The 23749-nt window shown below is 29.9% G+C and overlaps 1 protein-coding gene across 1 annotated transcript; it reads left to right on the top strand.

Annotated features, from left to right (window-relative positions):
• The first annotated feature begins 2295 nt into the window (after positions 1-2295).
• Positions 2296-3967, top strand: LOC111314996 (uncharacterized). Its single transcript, XM_022916612.2, has 2 exons — positions 2296-2616; positions 3037-3967. The coding sequence occupies exons 1-2, from the start codon at positions 2460-2462 to the stop codon at positions 3876-3878; spliced, it is 999 nt and encodes a 332-aa protein (XP_022772347.2). The 5' UTR covers positions 2296-2459; the 3' UTR covers positions 3879-3967.
• Positions 3968-23749: the final 19782 nt, after the last annotated feature.

The following is a 23749-nucleotide window of genomic DNA, read 5'->3' as shown; positions in this document are numbered from 1 at the left end:
GCAGAAAGCATAATATATTCATTTAACCCTTTCTTAAAATCAAAACTAATCATGTCAAAACAAACAAATCAAATCCCTAAATTAGGATCACCTGATTTAGATGATGCATGTGCATGCTTTTCTAAAATGCTTGCTTATCATAATTTAATATTATCTTGTTGTTAATTCTGGTATGACAACTTTGAATTTTACCAACTTTTTTGCCACTGATTCTAAGTTATGTGTTTCAAATGCAATAACAATTAAAATGCTTCAAATAAGAAGCATAATGTGCCTAAAGGAGCAAAGTTCAATAAATGGAACATTAATGTACACTATCACCTATATAGTAATTGATCTATTCTATATTCGGTAGGCCTACACAGTATTTGTACTTAGATACAGTTTATGGGTCATTAAGGTGTCATCTTCGTATAGATACCATCACTGATTAGCATGGAAAAAGTGCCCAAATCTTTTTTTAATTTCTTTTTATAAATTAAACATTGTCGATCCTTAGTTGTGTTTAGATCACGAATGTAACATGTACTTGAGAATTAGCAATACCCCAACTTACTAACATTATAATCAAAGTACTTCTCACTTTGATTTTAGATTTTTGAACTCCTATGAGTAAAATTTTTTGTATAACAAAAAGAAAGAATAAGAAAAAGTTAAATTTTGATGGTAGGCTAATTATTGATAATGTGAAGGCATATTCAGGGACGGATTTACGCATGGAGTTGTGGGGGCAGCTGCCCCCATTGAGATGATATTTGGTTTTAAGAAACAAAGTCATTTTCTATTTTCATTTTTGTTTGAAAAATAAAAAAACATGAGTGAAATCATGTTTGGTAATTAAAAATGAAAATAAGTTCTTAGAAAACAAAAATGAAAATGAGTTAAAACATGAAAACAAAAAAAAAATGTTTTCAATTGTGAAAACAATAGATATACATTACTTTTTCCCTTAGGTTTTGCAAGTTATCATATTTAAACACTTTTTAATATCATTAATTAATAAATATTATTATATTTATAATTAGATGACATTAATAGTAATATCATTGAATATTTTATTTATTTCCTTATTTTTAAATTTTTAGAAAATAATTTTTGTTTTCGTTTACCAAATACATTTTAGAAAACAAAAAATTAAAAATAAAAACTATTTTTTAGAAAATAAAAATAAAAAATATTTTCTCAAACTAAATGGAGCCTAAAATTCTTTGAATTTATTATAGAAAATTTTCATAAATTTCAGAATTTTTGCCTCCCCCTAAAATTTTTTTTGTCATATTTGTCCCCATTAAATTGACGATCATATAAGAAAACTTTTTATTGTTTATCTAGTAATTGAATATTTATACTTTGGGTGATAAGTAGTTTCATTATAATATATACATTAATTTTGAAGAAAAATAAATATATAACTTTTAGAATTTATGCAAATAACATATAAAGTGTGAATTAATAAGAATAAAAAGTAAAAAATTTTAACTAACATAGATTTATATCTTCATTCTTGTTTTCGTTGTACATAAAACAGTATTGTTTTCATTGTATATAAAAAAATAAGCATTTGTTATTCTCCATATTCTAATAAATAAGAAATGAAAATAGATGATAAAATTGAAATTAAATATTAATTTTTATTCTTTCACATATTATATTTATATTTAAGAATTTCACAAGTAAAATTTTATTAAATAAATATATATACATATTTATATATGTATGTATCTGTATTGCATACGTCCAAAGATAATTTATCTATGAGATTATAGTGTTTAGACTATATTAATTAATAACGATATAGTTAATTTAGCTATGCAAATGTTGCATCTATGACATAAAAAATTGTATTTTATAGAAAAAATTGTAGTAAATGTTAATTTGTTTTTCAATAAAAATTTTATAAATTAAGTTAAAATACTTGCTCCCATTAATCAGAAATCCTCGATCTGTCCCTGGGCATATCCCTGCATTATTTGCATGACAAAGCATATATTAAAGGTGATAATTCGTGATCCCTTGCTCATGAATGCAATTAGGAAAGCAAGTAGTGTTTGCATCAGGAGAGCTGTCCCTTTAATAAAAACTACTATAGGTGCCCTAATCACCAGGCTTGATTTCACGTAATACCATGGCTTAAAAAGGTAAGAGAGAAAGTGCATTATTGGGAAAGATGAGCTAGCATTAGCAATGAAGGAAATATATTGTTGGGAAATTTTGATAGAGTGGTACATGGGCCAATAGCATAACAAGAAAGGGTCAGTGGTTCTACAGATTCATTGGCTTAATGTGCCGTGTAAAACCAACAAAAGTGACTTCCCATCCATAACCCTAAACCAACCGCACTTTCTTATATTCTCTCTTCATTTTCCTTTCTCCCTCCGTTATATATCTTCTTGGCGACTCCTTTCTGGTGTGCTTGAGCCTTGATGACAAGCAATTAACATATCTTCCACCAATCATCCATGGAGGATTCAGGAGCTGCTTCTAGTTATGATGTTAAGAGTACTTGTCCTAGAGGACACTGGAGGCCTGCTGAGGATGAAAAACTCAGGCAACTTGTTGAACAGTATGGTGCACAAAACTGGAACTCTATTGCAGAAAAGCTCCAAGGAAGATCAGGTAACTAATTACTGTGTTATTAGACTTGGAAAATCAGCTCTATCCTCTATCTTTCTCTCCACTCTGGTTAACTTTTAATAATCTTTTGGGACCTAAAGTATGATATTCAAGCAAAGTATTCAGCTCACAAATTATTAAGCTGATCATTCACAACTTAATACTAAATCAGAAAACATCATGATTTTTGGGTGAGCTAGTGTGGTCATATGGGTTACTGATTAGTATTTTAGATTTTATTTTTCACATACATGTCTATCAGATATCTCCCTTCTACCTACTTGAGCAACTTTTTTTTTTAAAAACTAATAGCATCGTAAGTCATGAACAGATGATCATAAACAAAAGCAAGATCGATCTCTTATGCAAATATATGACCCATGACCCAACTATTCTTAATTTTATTTGTATCTGTTTTTACAGGGAAGAGCTGCAGATTGAGGTGGTTTAATCAACTTGACCCTAGAATCAACAGAAGGCCATTTACAGAAGAGGAAGAAGGAAGGCTCCTTGCTGCTCATCATATTCATGGAAACAAATGGGCACTAATAGCTAGACTCTTTCCTGGTAGAACCGATAATGCAGTGAAGAATCACTGGCATGTTATAATGGCTAGAAAACAAAGAGAACAGTCCAAGCTATGTGGGAAGAGTAGTTTTCAAGATGGTCTTAGCGTCTCCAAGTTAAGTTCAACTGGTTTTACTCCAAGGAAAGCAAGATGTCAAGAGGCTTTTAGCTCAGGAATTGGAGACAATAGGTTTTTTGAATTTCAAAACCTCAGTAAAGAAAGGGTTTTCTCAGTCTCACCCTCATCAATTTCTTCACCATCTGGGACTTTTACTTCATCAATAATGATGGCTTCAAATAATTCATCTTCAGTCGAATTCTCAAGAACAGATGGAAAAGATTATTTATTGCCTTCTGGTTCTAGTTATTACTCCATGGAGAGCTCAAAGTTTTTAGATCAATCTCTATATAAATATCATTCAAACGCTTCAGCATATTGTAGCAGCTTCAGAAATTCCAGTGCATTTGGTCTCCCAAACTACAGGACGGTCGTTCCTAGTCCTTTTGGCTACCTTAAACTTGGTCATAATTATGAAACTAATAATGGTGTGATGAAGGAGTTGATGAGCTTTACTGATAATGCACCCAAGCTAGCAAATATTAGAGTGAGTAATTCCCAGCAGGAGCAAGAGGATGAATCCATCAAAACGAAGGATGTTCCTTTCATAGATTTTCTTGGTGTTGGTATTTCTTCTTGATCATCAAAACCCATTTTATTTAACTATTTTTCCTAGTATACATAACAGTTTAGCTTTGATTTTCCAATGCATCATTAATTTTTATCGTACATATTGATAATGAACATGCAAAAGTTGAGCAGAAAAATATGCTTAGCTTTTTAGCAGTTAGAAAAAATTTCTTCAATACCCAATATTGTTTCATAAGGCATGGGCAAGTTTTCAGATGATATTCAGTCAATTTATGAGTTTTGATTTGGAGGACATGATTTTTGTTCTCGAGAATCCAATTTTTTGTCCTTGTGAATCCTTCACAGATTCAATATCTCTTGTTGTCGCATTCTAATTGAATGCATCAAAGTGCTAAAATACAATGATCATATAATTAGAAAACATAATATTTTTTCAGTATTCTTTATGAAGTATTTGGGAAAAAAATGACTTGCAGTAGCATAAATTTTCCTCAAAGTGGAAAGGTGGTGGTGGGAATATGGCAATACATAAATGCGGTTCCAGCTGTGTATATATATATATATATATATATATATATCTTTTAGGCTTAAAGGAGTTTTCTAAATTCTCCCCTCAGCAGCACGTTGCACATGCATCTTTACATCAATGTAAACTAAAAAAGAAAACCAGGTTTTCAATGTTGTTAGAGCTAGAGTTTTCTTAGGGAACTATGAGTAGGTGATGGGGAAGACAAGGGTCAAAAATAATTCTTGTTGGAAGTCCCTCTCAATGTGCAAACACTGCTTGATTCAGTGAACACCTTTGGAGTTGGAAGCAAATGGGTTAACGATAATAGCTAATAAAATGAAACAAAATAGGAAAGGGAAATAGCACAAGCTTTTATATTGTAGCTTCATTATTATTATTGCTATTTTTTTTTTTCATTTTCATGTAGCTGGGGCAGATTGATGGAGACATGCATCAACATCAACCAGCCAGCCACTATCTATAAGGAAAAATGTTCAAAAATTTAATAATTAGTAGAATTTACGATAGACAAATATCCTTAGACAGATCTGACAAAGGTTTACATGTACAAGGGTTTTTGTTGTAGACAATTTTTGCTCAGTCGTAAATATGGGAATTTAATTGAGTAGGGAATTGAACCCTAAATATAGAATTTGTTTGTGATCTCTGTGCATTTCCGCAAAATAAATAGAGGAAAAGCTTATATTAATTGTATATTGCTTGTCAAAAGTTATAATTATGCTTTATGGGGAGTTCTAATTACTTCCAAACTTCTTCGAGCTAGGTTATATTATTGTTTCTTAAATTGTCTTCTGCATGGTAATTAAGAATTAGTTGCCTATGTATGGATTCATGCATGGTGTCTTTGTTGCCTTGTTGGGGTTAATTTTCTTTAGTTCCAACTTCGATTAATTCTATTTGGATTCTTTTTTATTTGTGTCTGTTTCCTCTTGCCTTTCAAGGAAAAAATATGCTACTTAATTTGCAGGTGTTAACCAAATCTTTATTCTTTACCCAAAAGAAAAAGCAAAATCTTTCTTTTTGAACAAAGGAAATCTCTATAAGACTAACAATTACTGGGCATGATAGCGTGCAGCTGTGATGACAAGTTTAGACCAAGGCTACCATTGGTAATTTCTCATGAAGCTTGGTAATCTCATGACGTGTACTATAGAAAACTTATTGTCTAGAAAAAATTGGTTTGGTGAATTTCAAGTGAGAGTGGAGATTTATTAGGAAATTTCTAGCCATTAAAATATTTGGTAAAAATTAATCTTTTCGTTAATTATATATAAAATAAAATATTGGTTGACTTCAAATTTTAAGCCACTTTCGAAAACACTTATTGCAATTCACAAATCCTTTTTGAACCCAAAAAAAGAAAAAAAAAATCTAAAGAAAGAAATTCCCTTAATTTAATTGTAAACAAGCTAGGAAGCAGCGATAATATCCAATCTGTCAGGGTTAATTTATATTTTCATAATCTTTTTTCAGCTTCAAGTACATGGCAAAGCAATAAGTTGAGCAAGTTTCTTAATCAAACTCGCAGTTTAGGTTCCTGGGAAGAAAAGATTATTTACAATAATCTCATCGGAAAATTAATAAAAATGCCGTTTTATTCATTGGTGGGCCGGTTATGCAATATGAAACCTCTAAAATCCTTAATTAAAGCTATCATCTGATGACCACATGGGGATTAACTAATGAAAATCGAGATTTTATTCATTGCTTATAGTTATTAGAGAAGTTCAAAGCTGAAATCTACCGGTTCATGGGTAATCAATTAATTAATTCGTATATTTACATAGACAGGTAAAATTCAAGTTATTGAACCAAGATTTCTTTAAATAAAAAACTTATTAAGTGTTCTTCGTTAATAAAATCATAAATTTATTGAAAGGATGTATAATTTTTTTTACTAAGTCAAATATTATTTTATTGATATCAAGTTAATGATACTAAAACAATGTATACCCTTATCCTAAATATTAATCAATGATGCTTATACTCTTACCCTTTGAGTTTGAGGCATATACCTCATAACAGCCTACCATTTATTGTGTGTGTGATTATTTTGCTTGAGAAGAATTGCACTAAAAAAAAAAAAAACCTGCTTCCATTTATTCTTTATCAGTAATCACACATCGATATCTCCTAAAGTGACATTTACTAAGAATTAGAATGTCAATTATTAAACTTGTTAATTAGGAATTTGTTGACTTAAATGCTTCTAACCTAAGAAGAGCTTAATTTTGTCAAAATGTGAGGATTTGTCATCAAGAAAATATATGGATCTCATCAGAACATTTAACTCAAGTTTATATTTTTATTCAAAGAGTTGGCTAGATTCGTATATTCTTTTCTCCAAATTAAAAAGAAAAAGAAAGAAGATAGATTACTTGGGTTGGTAAATATAACTTCATCATCAAAAGAAATAATATATCTTATATAGTATTTAAATTATGAATTTATTAATTAATATAATTAATACATGAAAAATTATTTGTCAGTCACATGTCATTACTAAGAGTTAACTTTTTAAGGTTGAATACAATATTAATTAATAAATTTATAATTCAAGTATTATATTAAAAATTTTTAAAATTTTATATCACATTAAATATTTTATTATATCTCAAAGATTATTCGTGATATTAACCCTCACCAAAAAATAGGGAGGGAGTGATTAAAGAGTTTTTTTTTGTTTTTTTCCTTACGTTAATGCTAGCCCAAAATTCAGCGGAGCATTCTTCTATTTTTTTAATGCGTCAAATTAAGTAATAAAAATATATTATATTTATTCATGTGAATTGTGAGCCAGTATGCGAAAGTTTCATATGAGTATGAGCATGCGAAAGCATCACTTCCATGTGAATTGTGAGCTAGTATGAGCATGGAAATCAAAAGAGAATACAGAAAATGCAGGATTTTATATTGTTAAGACAAGGAGCTTAAAAACACAGTCAATATGACTTTTGCTCCCACAAAGAGCAAAAAATTAAACTTAACTACTCATATATGTTAGCTTCTTCCTCCTTTGTTTCTGTATTTGTAATGAAAAGAATAGGCAATCAGTCAAAAACAAATAGAGCTATAAAGTGACATTCTTCTCTTTTCATGGATTAATTGATCTGTTCTTTGAACAATGAAACTCCAATTGGCCTCCATTTCGTCATTATTGAACTAATATGATGCTCTTTCAAGTTACTGATGATTTATGTAATCCCAATCAATACTTACTTAATTGCTGCTCTTTCATTGTTCAACTATTGCTATGAAACTTACACCACAATGAACTACCAGTAACTTTTTTATTAGACATCATTTTTGTAAAATTTGATAATTCGTATTTTTTTTATTTATTATCTAACATATGTAAAATATTAAAATTATTTTGTTATAATTTGATACGTTAAACACAAAACTCATTTTTTAATTTTTATCAAAATAATTTTTATTAAAATTTTAAATCACATCAATTTCATATTTTTTTTCCTTGTCATGATTAAACTTAACAAGTCTAATTCTTGCACTTAATTTAGTCAAAATCGCTCTGATTTTTTTTTGGGAATTTGCGGGAGAAGTTAGCCTGACAAGGAATATACATTTGAGCCATCAGACCGTACTGATAGATTTTCAAAGAATTTGTCCCAAAAAAATATGTGAAAGGAAAAAACTCCAAAAAAACCCACAGTTTTTGGCACCCAAAAGGCCTTGTTTTGCTGTTGTTATTCATCATCCCCTTTGACACTTTCAGGCTTCCAACAAAAATCTTTGAATAATTTTAAGTCACTGATTTCTTCAAACTACCTGAAATCATGCCTCAACACCAGTTTTACCCTTGGTTGTTGAATCAGCAGTGTAGATTTAAATTTAAGGACTCACCACGAAAACTCCTAGTCCAAAAAGAGCTAGACATTTTACCTAGTTAGATATTGCAGCCTCATTAACAGCTACTATAAGCAGCTTCTCTCTTAAAACATCATAAATGCAAAACATTATTTCCACCCTTCTATAACAAGTAAAAGGTTCTCTGTTCAGCCACATATATAACATACCGCCGTTAAAGTTATGGTCCTGTCCTGTTCCCGTTTGTTCTCTTAAATCGCTTGACCTTTCATGTTCTTTCCATATAGCTTACCTCAATCTGTTCTTTTCTTGTGGCTTCCCTTAAAATCTGAGTAGTCTTCTTCGTTGACTATTCATTATGGAGCTCAGTATTATACATATACATAATAGAGGCAGCATTGTTTCTTCAAACCTGAACTAATTGGTTCCAAGAGCTGAATAATCTCACTCACACTGCAAGTATTGACTGGTGTCTGGTGTCAGTCTAACATAAGCATCTCAACCAACACAATGAAATTAACAGAAATACTATCACTTTCTCGCAGTTTTAAACTTCCAATGAAATTGTGCCTTGTTCCAGTCTTTAGATATACCTGTCTCACAAAAGGCCCCATCCAATGTTGCATCAGTTGCCCCCTTCAGTTAAAATTTTAAAATAACAATTCAACAGGGTTTTCCGTCAGTTCAATTGTTGTCCCTATAAGAGTTATTTGGACCTCTAACAGATCAAAATCAACATAGTCCTTACAATTTAGCCGTATGAGATGCATAAAACTCATCATGACCCTTTTTCTTTTCCTTGCTGTTTATTTTTCTCAAAAGATTTTGTTATCAGTGCTTGTCAAGAGGAAAAAAGGGAAGCATTGATAAGCTTCAAATCCCATATTACAGAACCTTAAAATCGTTTGTCTTCATGGAAAGGTAGAACTGCTACAGCTGGCGTGGAATCCATTGTTCAGACTCGCTGCATCTCAAATAGCAGCGCAATAGCGGTATCGCGGCCGCTATTTAGTGGAATCAGCACCCATTGCCACTGCCACTGCCACTGCCATTCAATTAATATTGGGTGTGAAGAAAATTTACATCTCTAGTAATTCTTTGCGGCTGCAAAAAAAGTGATGACAGCGAATAGTGGGACACAATTGACAATATTTTCATTTTTTTCATAATTTAATATAAGAAAAAAAAAATTCATCATCAAGCATTAAAATTTCAATAAAGATTAACAAAGTAAAGCCCTAAACACAGAAAAGAAATCATAAATTTACAATGACTCAGTAAAAAACAAGCTCAATAAAAAATTAAAAAAAATTTTATTGAAATCAAGTAATAATATAACATTTAAAATTACCTTTTCTTCCTTAAAAAAACTTAAACTTTAGAGAGATTTTGCTTGAAACTTTAAAATTTCAAAAACTCATACATAAGCACTCTATGGGCATAGGTTTGGGATTGTGCTAGTTGGATTGAAGAAGAAATCAAATGAGTCATAACATTGATTGGGTGAAAAGTTGGATGAGAGTTAAAGCTTGGAGGTTAGTTGGTTGCCATGATTGGTGAATGGTTTGCAAGAATTGTAGAAAGTAGGGGTTGAGAAAAAAATGAAAGAAGTTTGAGTCAAAAGATTTAGGGGATGGAAAGGAATTTTGCACTTTTAATTGAAAGAAATATTTTAGTGTAGTGAAGAGTTTGGTGGGCATTAAGTTCGGTCAATGCTTGACCAAACAAAAATTAGTTTTTTTTTATAAATTTGGGAGCAAAATTTTGGGAAGAAATAATTGATTAAAATTGAAAAGTTTTTAGAATTAATTTTGACTTAGATTCAGAAATTTGAGATGAAAGAGTTTTAACGTAAATTTGAAAGGTATATTGTATTATAATTTAAATGAAAAAAAATAAAATATTAAATGATTAATATATTAATTTGATTTTTATTTCTATTTTTATTTGGATTTTATTAATGATTTTATTGTTTTAATATTTGTATGTTAATTTTCTAAATGTGAATATTTTACTATAATATTAAAAAATTGTAAATAATTTTTTTATATAAAGAAAATAACATAAGGTGTCATTAATTATTTTAAAAATCATGAAAAAGAAATTTTTATGATTATAATTATAATTATGATGTTTTATAACAAGTTGTGCAAATTTGAAAAAAAATTCATGATCGCGATGATCGTAATGACTGTGATAATCTCCATATTTGCAACCACAATAAGCATAATGTGACCGAAAAGGTATCTGCGACCACAATTTAAATCCCTACATTGACATTTGAAATCCAACCCCACACTAAATGCCTTATCATGGACATGAATTCCCAACCTATTTCCACATGATCTGACTTATTACTATTACTGGAACCATTATCCCTTCTTCTCATTTCTCCCTTATTCATATCAGGTACCTTGTTTCAACAACTTCATGCACTTAATGATTCCAACAACTAGGGTTATCAAAATCTCATCACTGGACTCACTTACCTTAATATATAAAATGCTAGAATTATACCCATTCAATGGTTGAATCCTTTGAGAGATAAATGTATTAGAAAATCTACAATTTAGTGGCTTTTCCAATAATCAGTAGTTTGGTCCTATCCTTGAAAAGTTATTTGGTTTAATTAAAGATAATCTTAAACCAACCAAGTGGTCCATATGTTCTTTGTCATAACGATTTTTCATTCGAGGGGACTCGATTGCTAGACTTAATGAAAATTATAGAGTCGCCATCAATATTTTTTTAGGGTGTGATTGACCACCTAAAAAATATCATCTTTTAATAAAAATCTTAAAATTAATTAAGATTTACTAAAAAAAATTTTAGGCCTGTGAAATCAGGGTTGGATCCAAAAATACGGTTATGAGTGAGGAAAGTATTAGTACACTCACATCGCCCATTTCAAAAAATGGTACCAATTAAAAATGTGTAATTCTTTAATCTTGATGATGTGATCTTTTTATATTTAAATTTGATTTTCTAAAATTTATTTATGAAAAACATTTTTTGTTATGAAATCAATATTATTATTATTTTCGTTTTATAAATTCTCTAATGCTTTGGTGGAATTTATAAAAGATTTTTATTCAAAAAAAATTCGAAAAAATTGACCATTAACAAAATTCTCAAAATTTCTTCATAAGATATTTTATTTATTTATTAAAACTGATTTTAGGATTATTTCAATTTTTTGGAGAAACCTCAAAACTTATTAAACAAATTTTAGGATTATCCAAACTCTTTGACGAAATCCTAAAAATTTTAAACAAATTTTAGGATTATCTTAATTTTCTGATGAGATCATAAATAAAATTATTTTTTATTGATAATAATTAAGAGATTTAATTAATTAATTAATTTTTATTGTGATGATTTTCATTTTTTGTTATTGTTTACTGTTTATTATTTGTTATTATTAAATGAATAATTTATTTAGTAAAAAATAAATTTTTTTTTGTTTTGAATTATCCCAACTTTTTGGTGAAGTCCAAAAAATACTTTTTGTAGTAATTAAGAGATTTATTTAAAGAAACACTTTGATTTATTTTTTATTTTTTATTATTTTTATATTGCTTAAATAACTATTTCTTCTAATAAAAATAATTTTATAATTATCCTAACTTTATGGTGAAATCCGAAAAATATTTTTACTTGTAATAATTAAAGAAAATCAAACTGTTTCAATTTTCTTTAAAAATTACATTTAAAAAAAAAAACTCAAACAATTCATTAGTTTTCATATTTATTTTTTTTATCTTTTTATTATTTTTTAGCAAAATTATTTTTTAAATTATCCCAACACTTTGGTGAAATTTAAATAATATTTGCTTTCAATAAAATTTTAATTTTTCTTAAATAGTTTTTTTAAGGATTTTTTAAAAATTTATGCATATTATTTTTTTATTTTACCAAATCTACATTTCTTTATTTTATTTTTACTTATTTTTAAAAAATTAATAATAATAATAATAATAATAATAATAATAACAACAATAACAACAAAAATTAAAATTAACATAAAATAAATAAATTAAAAATAAAAAAAAACTGACCAAACGGGTTGGGTTAAGAGCAGGTTGAGACGCGGGCGAGGCATGGATTCAAGGGCCAAAACGATATCGTTTTAAAAGGACTATAAAAGGCCTAAAAATTAGGTTTTTTTTTTTATTTTTCCGTTCTCCTTTCTCTCTATACCCCTCGGAGCTTCACTCTCTAAAATCTAAACTTCTTCTGTTGGCCACACCCTGATATTGGTCAACCTTTACCATGCTGTCATCGATAAATTCAACCAGTACTGAAAAAATCAAACTCTTCCCAGGTTCTGACCTATTTCTCATATTTCGATAGCCAAAAAAATCAAATGGCCTCCGAAAAATTCATTTCTCCCAAATTTCGGTCAACTAAAAAAATTCAAAAAAATTCCAAAACTTCTTAATAAAACCCTTTTAACCTCTTCAACAACTTTCTCAAACTAATTGTACCAACAAAAAAAAAATCTAGAAATGCCCCGATCAAGACTTACAATTTTTTTTTGCTAGTTCCATTGCTCATGGAGGACTGTGGTCTCTTTTTTTGTGCTTGTGAATGTTTTCTTTTTTTTTTTTTTTTACAGAACCCTCAATGTTCCTTTATTTTTTTTTTTTGTAGGAATCAGCTCTATTTATAGAGTTTTTGAGATTCAAATCCCAGATTTCCTAGGATCTTTTTGTGGAAAATTTTATCTAGGGACTTTTGGTCATCAAATTTCATGTTACCAAATTAAGTAGTGTCAAGCGTGAAAAAAATAATACTTTGGTAGCTTGATTTTAGCTACTAGAGTTTAAACCAAAATTTGACTTTTTTTTTATTTTGTTTATTTTATTATTATATATATTTTTTGGTGGACAAACTATGTGTCTATAGCTGTCCCTCTATGGACATGGTTGAGAATCAGAAATAAGGCAAAGATTAAAAAATGACTAGTTTGTCCAAATGATGTTATAAATATGAACATTTTTTCTCTTTTTTGTTTTTGTTTTATTTTTTTTAATTTGAAAGGCTTCTTTCAGCAGAGGTTTAACAACTTTTAAAAATTTAAAAACTCTTCTAAGTAAAGGCTCAACAACTTTTAAAAATTTAAAAGCTCCTCTGATGAAAGGCTATGAAACTTTAAATGTTAAAAAGTTCTTCTGACCAGAGGCTATGAAACTTTAAAATTTAAGAAAAAGCTTTTCTAACCAGAGGTTATGAAACTTTAAATGTTAAAAGGCTCTTTTGATCAGAGGCAATGAAACTTTAAATTTAAAAGTTTGAGAGAATTTATAGATTATGCCCTGTGATCTTACAAATCATGTCTAATTTTGATGGAGTCTTCTAACTAGACGCTTTTAAAGTTAAAATGCTCCTCTGACTAAAGGTTATGAAACTTTAAAGAAAGCTCCTCTGACCAGAGGTAATAAAATTTTAAATGGCTCTTTTGAGCAAAGACAATGGTATTTGAAAGATTTTTCTAAACAGGGGGTTTACATCTTTTCTACTTTTGACTTTAGACCCATATATCTATTGTGTCACATGCATGCATGAATGACATTTTCATGTTTTCGTAATGTCATGCAATGAATTATGATCATGATGCAAATGCACTTATGATGCAAACAAAAAGACCATCTTCTTTTTTTGTCATTTTTAATCCTCGAAATTTTTTATTGTCCATTTTTTTTCCTTTTTTGAATCACATGCATTCTAGCCATTGATTAAGTTCAAATAAAAAGGTTTCTTTCCTCATTTTTTGTATTCAATGTTTACCACTTTTATGACTTATTTACCTCTTTCTTCATCTACCTTTATTTCTTAGTATTTTTCTTATCATTTTAAACTTTCTTTAAAAAAATGTGTGTGCCTTTCATGATCGATGTCACTCACTTATCATCTTTTGAATTTTATGAAAAACACATTGCGGATTTTCCTTTTTAATGAGAGAGACAAAGCAAGGATAAATAAAAGGGTATTTTATTTTAATAAAAAAGAGAAACATTTCATGTCTTATCCAAAAAGGTGTAACAAGAAAAATCAGTAATCATATAATGAATATTCAAATCATCATGAACTAATTCGTCATAGGTTCTTTTTTAAAAACTCTTGATTGTTGCTCTTTAATTTTTCAAAAATGCAACAGACCAAGCTAGCCCAAAACCAATGAGATCTTTTGGCACATATTGAGAATTGGCCCACTCCATTCAATGCTTCTTTATCTAAGTCACCTTTTCAAGTTTTCAATTTAAATATCTTTTTTGGTTCATTTTACCTTTTCATATTTTTTTCTTTTTTTTAAGCATAGTACTTTTTTACTATATCAGCATTGACTAGATTTGATAAATCATCTCCATCCATTTTTGCTAAGATCAGTACCCCACTAGAAAATGCTTTTTTTACCACATATGGGTCTTACTAATTGAGAGTTCATTTTTTTCAAGGATCTTGATGGTTCAGAAGAATCTTTTTTAATACTAATTCTCTTTTTTGAAATTATCGAAGGTGAACTTTCTTGTTATGAGCTAGCATCATTCTTTTTTGATACAATTGACTATGACAAAGTGCAACTAGTCTATTTTCTTCAATAAGATTCAATTGTTCATACTAAGTATGAACCCATTCAACTTTTTCCAACTTGACTTCTATGAGAATGTGTAAAGAAGGAATTTTAACTTAAATAGGCAACATTGCTTCTATCCCATACATCAATGACAATGGTGTAGTTCTTGTAGATGTGTAAATCGAAGTCCGATAAGTATGTAATGCAAATAGTAACTTTTCATGCCAATCTTTATACACATTTATCATCTTTTCAACAATTTTTTTTATGTTCTTATTAGCCGCTTCAACTGTCCCATTCATTTTCGGACGATAAGGTGTTAATTTGTGATGTTTGATTTTAAATTGAGCATAGACTTCACTTATCATTTTGTTATTTAAATTAAGAGCATTATCCAAAAAGATTTTTTCTAGAAGTCCATATCGGCATATGATATCTTTTTTTATGAACTTGCAAACCACCATTCTTGTCACATTAGCATATAAAACCACATTTACCCACTTTGTGAAATAGTCAATTACCATTAAAATGTATCAATGTCCATTTGAAGCTTTTAGTGTAATAAGCCCTATCACGTCTATTCCCCACATAGAGAAAAGCTAAGGTGTTGACATAATATGCAAGGATGTTGGAAGAACTTACATTTTGTCTGTATAAATTTGACATTTGTGGCATTTCTAGCATAGTCTATATAATCTTTTTCCATTGTCAACATATAGTATCCTGTTCTTATGATTTGCTTAGTCATCATGTGGCCATTTGCATAAGTACCACAAACACCTCTGTGTATTTCTTCTAGCAAATTTTTGGCTTCAGCAGCATTCACACATCTCAATATTATTTGGTCTCGATTTTTTTATATAAAATTTTTTCATCCAAAAAAAAATTTATAACCAGTCTTTTCAAAGTTCTCTTATCATTCTCTGATATCTACTTTAGGTATTGCTGATACTTGATATATTGTAATATGTCATAATACCATGGTTTTCCATCAATTTTTTCCTTAACATTTAAACAATGAGCTGGTCTCTCTCCTAAGCTCAACTTGATGGGTTAGACTTCAACATTTTCATTTAACTTAAACATTGCTGCCAATGTAGCTAAAACATCAACCATTTGATTCTTTTCTTAAAGTAAATGATGAAACTAATTATTCTCTAATTTTTTTATCAATTCTAATATGTACTTTTGATATAGAAATAACTTTAAATCTATGGTTTCTCATTCTCCTCGCAATTGATATATAACTAAAGTAGTCTCTATAAACTTTCAATGTATAGGCCTTCCTTTTAATAATAGCTTGAAGACCCATAACACATGCTTCACCATATTAATGGTGCAATCAAAGCTTAATTTTACAGTGATTTGGTAGTAATCTCCTTCTGGAGATATCAAAATTACTTTTATACCATGCCTCAAAGCTTTTGATGCACCATCAAAATACATCTTTCATGTATCTTCATTAGGCTTTTCTTCATCTATGTGTAATACAGGCATTAAGTCTTCATTTGGGAAATCGAGTTTCATAGGCACATAATCTTCATAAGCATGTTTTGCAAGAAATTAGGTAATAATACTTTCTTTGAATGCCTTTTAGGACACATACATAATGTCATATTTAGAAAGTAACACTTGCCATCTTACTATTCTTCCTAATAATAAAGGCTTTTCAAAGATGTACTTGATTAGATCTAACTTCACAATAAGGCAAGTGTATGATACAACATGTACTGTCTGAGCTAATGAGCTATCTAAGCTAGTGCATAACATATATTTTTCAATGGTGAATACTAAGACTCGTAATCGATGAACTTTTTGCTCAGGTAGTAAATGGCTTTTTCTTTTCTTTTTGTTTCATTGTGTTGCTCCAAAGCACATCTCATTGATTTTTCATGTACCATCAACTACAAGATGAGAGATTTTTCAAGAACGAGTGACATTAATACTAATGGGTTTGATAAGTACTCTTTGACTTTTCAAATACCATTTAACAATGTTCATCCATTCTCTTAACCCATATTTTTGAAGAATCTTAAATATAAGGTCACATTTGGCAGTAAATTGAGAAATGAAATGAATATTATAATTCAACCTCCTTAGAAATTCTTTCATTTCTTTTGCATGCATAGAGCTGGTAGCTCTTGGATGGCACGTATTTTATTTGGATCTATTTTAATTGCTCTTTTACTAACAATAAATCTAAGTAATTTTCTTGAAGTTGCACCAAAAGTGCATTTAGCTAGATTAAGCTTGAGCTAAAACTTTTCTAATCTCTCAAATAACTTTATGAGATTAACCACATAATTTTTTTCACAAGATTTAGCAATCATGTCATCCACATACATCTCTATTTCTTTGTCTATCATATCATGGAATAAAGTTACTATAGCTCTTTGATAAGTTATCCCATTATTTTTCAAACCAAAAGGTATGACTTTATAACAAAATATTTTTCATAATATCACAAAAGTAGCCTTTTCCATATCTTCTTGTGCTATCTTGATTTGATTGTAGCCTGAAAACCCATCCATTAATGAAAATAGAGAATGCCTAGCGGTATTGTCCACTATGGTGTCAATGTAGGGCAATGGGAAGTTGTCTTTTGGATTTGCTCTATTAAGATCCCGATAATCAACACATATCCTCACTTTACCATCTTTATTGGGTACTAGAACTATATTCGCTACCTATTTAGGATATTTGGTCATTTTTAAGAATCGTTCACCAAATTACTTTTTCACTTATTTCTTTATTTTTAATAATATTTCAAGTTTCATCCTTCTCAATTTATGTTTAATTGGTTTGCACTCGAGCTTCAGAGGTAGCTTATGCATTACAATTTTAGTATCCAAGCCTAGCATATCTTGATATGACCAAGCAAATACATCTACATATGTATGCAGTAACTTTATTAGCTCCTACTTTGTTGGTGATGACATTGAAATACCAATCTCAACCTTTTTTTTAGTTTTTTCATCCCCCAAATTAACTTCAGTGGTTTTTTGATGAGGTAAGATTTGTTTCTCTTCTTATTCCATTAATCTTAATAGTTCTGGGGATATTACATGGTCTTCCACATTCTCTTCATCATCGAGTTCACCAATATAAATAGACTTTTCAAAATCAAATCCTGAAATATTGTCAGGATAATCTTCACATCATTATTTAAGTACCTAAAAGTGAATGAAATGGATGAAATGTAGAAGGATGTATAGTAATGCAAGGAATTGAAATGAAAGAGGCAAAAAAAATGGACAAATACATTATGCTTGTCATTTATTCAATTGAAAGTAAAGAAACAAACACACATAAGACACTTAATGCTTTTAACAAAAGCATTTAGATTAAGTTCAATACATTACTTTGAAAAAAAATTGAAAACAATAGGCAATTCCTCAATATGCCAATTCTTTAATTTTGCACCAGAAGGAGTAAGATACACCCATAGACAACTTGGATCTTCGTTTATCTTTTTTTTACCCACCATTTGTATTAAAAATTGAGCAAAGATATCTTCTAATGATGGTATAAGCCCCTTCTTTATATTTTTTGCTCTATCTGGATAGATATAACCAACTTAAATGAAAATTTCGTAAAGGAGAATAAAAGATAGGTCTTCAGTTTCTACCTTTTGCCCTAAAAAATTAGTCAATTTTTTTTCTCTTTTCTCTTCTATGAACTTCACTTTCTTTTCGAGTTGGCTTGTACCCTAGACCAAAACGATCATATTTCTTAGGCATCATCCATGATCATTGTATCCCCTGCAAGTTAGTCCACACTTATTGTCCTACCACTTTTTTAAAAGCCATCTTAGAAGCTTTGGATAGATATGAAATAGACACTTTTAATCCTTCACCTACATAGGTTGCATTAACTAATTCAAAGGATCTGAAAGAACATTCTAGGGCATCTTCAGCTAATTCTATATATAATGCAGTAGATGGTTTAGTCATCATAGATCTTTTTCACCAGTAACAATGATAACTTTTTCATTAATTATGAATTTTACTTTCTGATGTAAAGTGGAAAAGACAGCTCTTAACATGTGAATTCATAGCTTTTTTAAAAGACAACTATAAGAATGAGCGATATCCGTGACCTGAAAGATAATATTAAAAGTATATGGGTCAATTTGAATTGGCAGCTTGATATCACCTATAACTTCATAAGGAGTTCCATTAAAAGCCTTCATTATCATGTGACTCATTGTCATGTAAAACATGTCAACTGATAATCTAGATAGTGTAGTCATAGTCATGATATTCAAAAAAGATCCATCATCAATAAACACTTTAGCTAGTGTGTGATCCTTGTATCTTATGGAGATATGTTAAGTCTTGGCATCGCCTTTACCACCATGTGGAATCTTGTTATCGTTAAACGATATAAAATTCCCTACTTTGATATTTCTCACTATGAGATCAAGTTCTTTATAAATATATTGTAAGTTATATAAGCCTCATTGAGTACTTTGAGCAAAGCATTTCTATGAAGCTCAGAATTTAGTAATAATAAGAGCATAAAAATCTGAGTCAAAAAGTGATTCAATTGCTCCACCACACTATACTCATTGTGCTTAATAAGTTTCAAGAACTCATAAGCCTTTTTTTTATAACCAAATTCTTACATTCTCAGTCTAAGACTGGGGCCTTATGAATCTCTTGATCATTAGGTGGTTTAGCTTCTTTTTCTTAGCTTGTCTCTATTTTTTTTTTACTTTTTTATGCTTTCTCAAATGTTTCTAGGGTATAGCACTGTCCACTTTGAGTTATGCCCTCTACACCAGTTATATTTGCTGTGTTTGTATCACATAAGCCATATTAAAGGGAACCATTATCCAAACCTTGTGATATGATATTACAATTATATTTTCAAAAGACTACCTTATCAGTTTTATGCAAAAATTATCTTGAGACCTTAATTGTCACCTTTGGCATACTTGTACAAACTAGTTTATCAATTTCAACATTTAATTTCTTATCATAAAAGATGGTGACAAGCTCAAAATTCATATGAACTGGCTTATCAATGTTAACATGCTGTTTCTCTTTATAAAATATGGTAACAAGCTCAAAATTCATTTGATAAGGCCTGTTTTTGGATGAATCTTCTATCACAACAATCACTAAACTTTTTCAAGTTTCTTATAAAATTCGACCAAGAAAAAATCCATCATCCTCTACAATTCCTATCGAAATACTTCACAATCCTAAAGCAAATGACCAACCTCTCCTATATGAAATTCTTAAATGTGATCAGGATTATATGTGAAATTTTCATTTTTTATGTTTTCAGGTATTGGGTGAATCATAATTGGCTTTCATTAAGGCAGTAAATATTTGATCTATAGGGGTTCTAATCTTGTTAACTTCTCTTTTAATGTTTTGAGTTATCTCGCTACTTAAAGTATTTACTGATCTCCTATCATAATTGGGTAACAAATTAGCCTTCACACTTGGTCCAACTTTTATTATGAAATTCAAAATTTTGTTATCAATCAAGCTTTGCACCTTACATTTGAAAGTTGTATAATTTTTTAGAGAATGGCCTTAAATCCCATAATGATAATCATAGGAAGCTTTAGGATCATGTCATTTTGGATATAGAGGTTTTAAAGGCTCTATGGGTTGTCAGGCCACCAAGTGTTTTTAGAATAAATGAAGGAATAGTTTTATGTAATCATAAAAATTAGATCATATCGATGTTCTCTCAATTATTTTGGGGCTCTCTTTGATTAAAGTCTATGATGTTTAACTGAGGAAAAGGTTGTAGTGGAGGTGCTCGAGAATGATAATTGCTTTGGAAGGTAGGTATCTGGGTTTGCACTGGTTAGTAATGGTAAAGGTTTTAGGAAATGTTGGAAATAGTTAGGTAAGAAGGTTGGTATATAGGATATGAGTGGTATGGATAAAAAGTCTCAATTTTATTTTTTCAATGATGATAACTTGCACTTTTACTTCTTTATTCTTAGGTGGTCCTCCTTTTTTTGATCCAAAAACGTCACCCCTTTCAATTTTTTCAATTGTAATGGCATTTTCTATTATCTCACCCATAATGACCATATTAGTAAAATTTTTTGTGATATGACCAATGAGCCTATCATAGTACAGGGTTCAAAAGGTATTGATGAACAAAATAGTTGTTTCTTTTTTTTTTTATAAAAAGAGATTGAATTTGAGCAACAACATCTTACCATCTTCGATTATATTCTTTAAAGTTTTCGTTGGCCTTTTTTTCATGTTTTGTAAGAACAATCTATTTGCAGCCATGTCTGTAACATGCTTGTATTGAGTAATAAATTCTTTGGCTAGATCTTTTTATGAATGAATATAACTCTTATATAATTGAATATACCATCTGACGATAAGACTATCTTGAAAATAATGAATAAGCAACTTATCGTTGTCTGTATACTTGATGATTTTTCAACAAAATATAGCGATATTGGCCATGAGGCATTTGATTCCATCATATTTTTCAACTTTTGGTACCTTAAACTTTGGTGGGATTACCAAATTTGGAACTAAACTAAGCTCACTCGCATCAATTATGTCAAAAATATTCACACCTTTAACAACTCACAACCTTTCTTCCAAGAGATTTAACTTTTACTACGTCTTTATATTCTTAGATTGCTCAGACGTGCCTTTTTTTAGTTTCTCTTATTGTCTTGGGTCATCTAAATCTAGGATTATAATGGAATCAACATGACTTACCCTAATGTTTAAACCAACATGTCCTTAATTTTGTGGTTGAACCATGAAAATAGGTAAATTAAACTAAGCATGTGGCTACCTTTCAGGCTATGTCATTTGTGGATGCACTTAATGAGAGGCTTAAACATAGGGTGGAGTGAATCATGATGGATATAATAGATCTTCTCTATCACTGGTGTTTTCTTGAGCTTGGGGCTCTTTCTCGGTGGTCACTTCTTCAGCTATCCCTTTTCTTTTGGTCATTTTTCTTATCATATCCATCATTGTAGCCATTTTTTTTTAGTTTCTTTTTTAGATCTAGTCATTTGTTCTATCAACTTTTCTTGAGACCTAATCATCTGCTTCTACATATCAAACTAAGCTTTCTTCATCCTTTTTATTCTAGATGCTCGCTCATTTTTTATGATTCTAACTTGTGAGTGAGTGTTGTAATGATAACGAGTGGTTTGATCTATTTTTTTTAATGGCCTAACTATCCTTGCACCTGATTAAGTTAAGGGAAACTCTTTGAGATTTGTTATCCTCTTTTTTTTTAATCATGATGTTTTCTTTTTTAGGATTTAACATTGAATGAAACACATATATGATGCATGAATGCATGAATGCAAAAGATATGCTTGTTATATATCCAATATTTACAAAAGATTTTAAGTCTAAACTTGAACTACTACATCATAACGTCATATTATTCTTATTAAATACTTTTTCCATTACAATATTAAAATTTTCAAAAGAAGCACCCTATATACTTGTACTGCTCATAGGCACTATCTAGAAAATTGATCAAGCATTGACTATACTGTCCTGGGTAAATTTTTTTTTTACTTGTTTAGCTTTTTAGGCCATGTCTCTTGCTTTAAAACTGACTTCTCTTATCTGTTCTACCAGATGAGTGGCTTGATATTTCTTCAGTAGACATTCTTCTTTCTAATACTGTGCTCTATGTTCAAAATGATTCCATTCATCTCTCAAAACTTGAATGGCTTCACATTGATAGTGCATTTGCTTTTTCAAGTTATCTACGATACCTTACAGTATTTTTTTTTCTTTCATAGATTGACTATGCTCTTTTTCTTTAGACAACAAATTGGACCAAAGTTATTTTACATTCTTTCTGAATTCTTTAAACTTTAGGGTCATTAAAGTGATGGACCTATACCAACTTTCAAAAACCTCTTTTTGTTCTCTTTCAAGCCTTTGAGATTTTACTTTATTCTTATCAGTCTTATCTTTTCACTCATTAATCTCATGTTGAAGCTTATTCTTTTCAAGCTCCAAAATTTCTTTGTCTTCTTCAAATTTATGCTTTATAATCTTTATGTCTTTAAGGATCTTTTCACATTAGGCATCTTTATGGTGGCATGGTCTCTCTTTTTTGGGATCAACTTTACTTATGACACGTTTACTTCTCTATATTAGATATTCAGTTGTAACTTTGTTTGTATACCCCCCACGATCCATTCTCTAGGTTTATTTCCTTTGTTTGATAATTTCTTTCACCTTTCCAAGAAATATTCACTCTTTAAAAAAGAATTCTAATTCCCAAAGCCCGTGAGTCATAGGACCAAACTGCTCTAACCCTAGTTGTTGAAAAAATATTGCTAGAGCATAACTTATACCTCTCCATGGCTTTAAAAGTGGGACCTATGGCTTGTCACCACACTTGTACATCATGGCTTCTCGTGGCATCCATAGAGTTCTCCATATAACTTAAGTACTAGTGAGATTTTGCAAAATCAATACCCACCCTTCCTTGAACTTTGATACATTGCAACATTCTTCAATTGGCCTACTTTTATTACTATAAATAGGATGAAATTTACCCCACAGGATGCTAAAGATGACTTTTACCCAAATGTAGAGTAATTGTGCACACCCTATGAAGCGTATTCCTCTTCTTCGACAATGATTCAATGATCTAAAAGTTTTTGCTAGTATAGAAGGAACATGATTGATTTTGTTGTCTATCTGCTCGAGAAAATTAATTACTGATAACTTAATATGCCTCAAGACCTTTGAAAAAATGATCAAGCCATGAATTGCTGAAGTTATCATTCTCATTCCTTGTTTATCCTCTAAGTGTTTAATGATGTAATCACATAAGATTTTCCATGGGATGCAATCATTTTTTACTTTTGTTTGGATATATGAGTTCACATGTGGAATAGGGACCTCCATTATACACGTTCTTTTTAAGATCCAAGTTTTTGACCTCGCTAATAGATTTTTTTTGGATTTAGAAGATGCAACCATAGCAATGTAGTATACTC

Source organism: Durio zibethinus, chromosome 20 (genome assembly GCF_047325235.1).
Source record: "Durio zibethinus cultivar Kanyao isolate XHJ-2024 chromosome 20, ASM4732523v1, whole genome shotgun sequence".
Taxonomy (NCBI): domain Eukaryota; kingdom Viridiplantae; phylum Streptophyta; class Magnoliopsida; order Malvales; family Malvaceae; genus Durio; species Durio zibethinus.
Note: the sequence above shows the minus strand (reverse complement) of the source record. Positions and strands in the feature narration are given on the sequence as shown.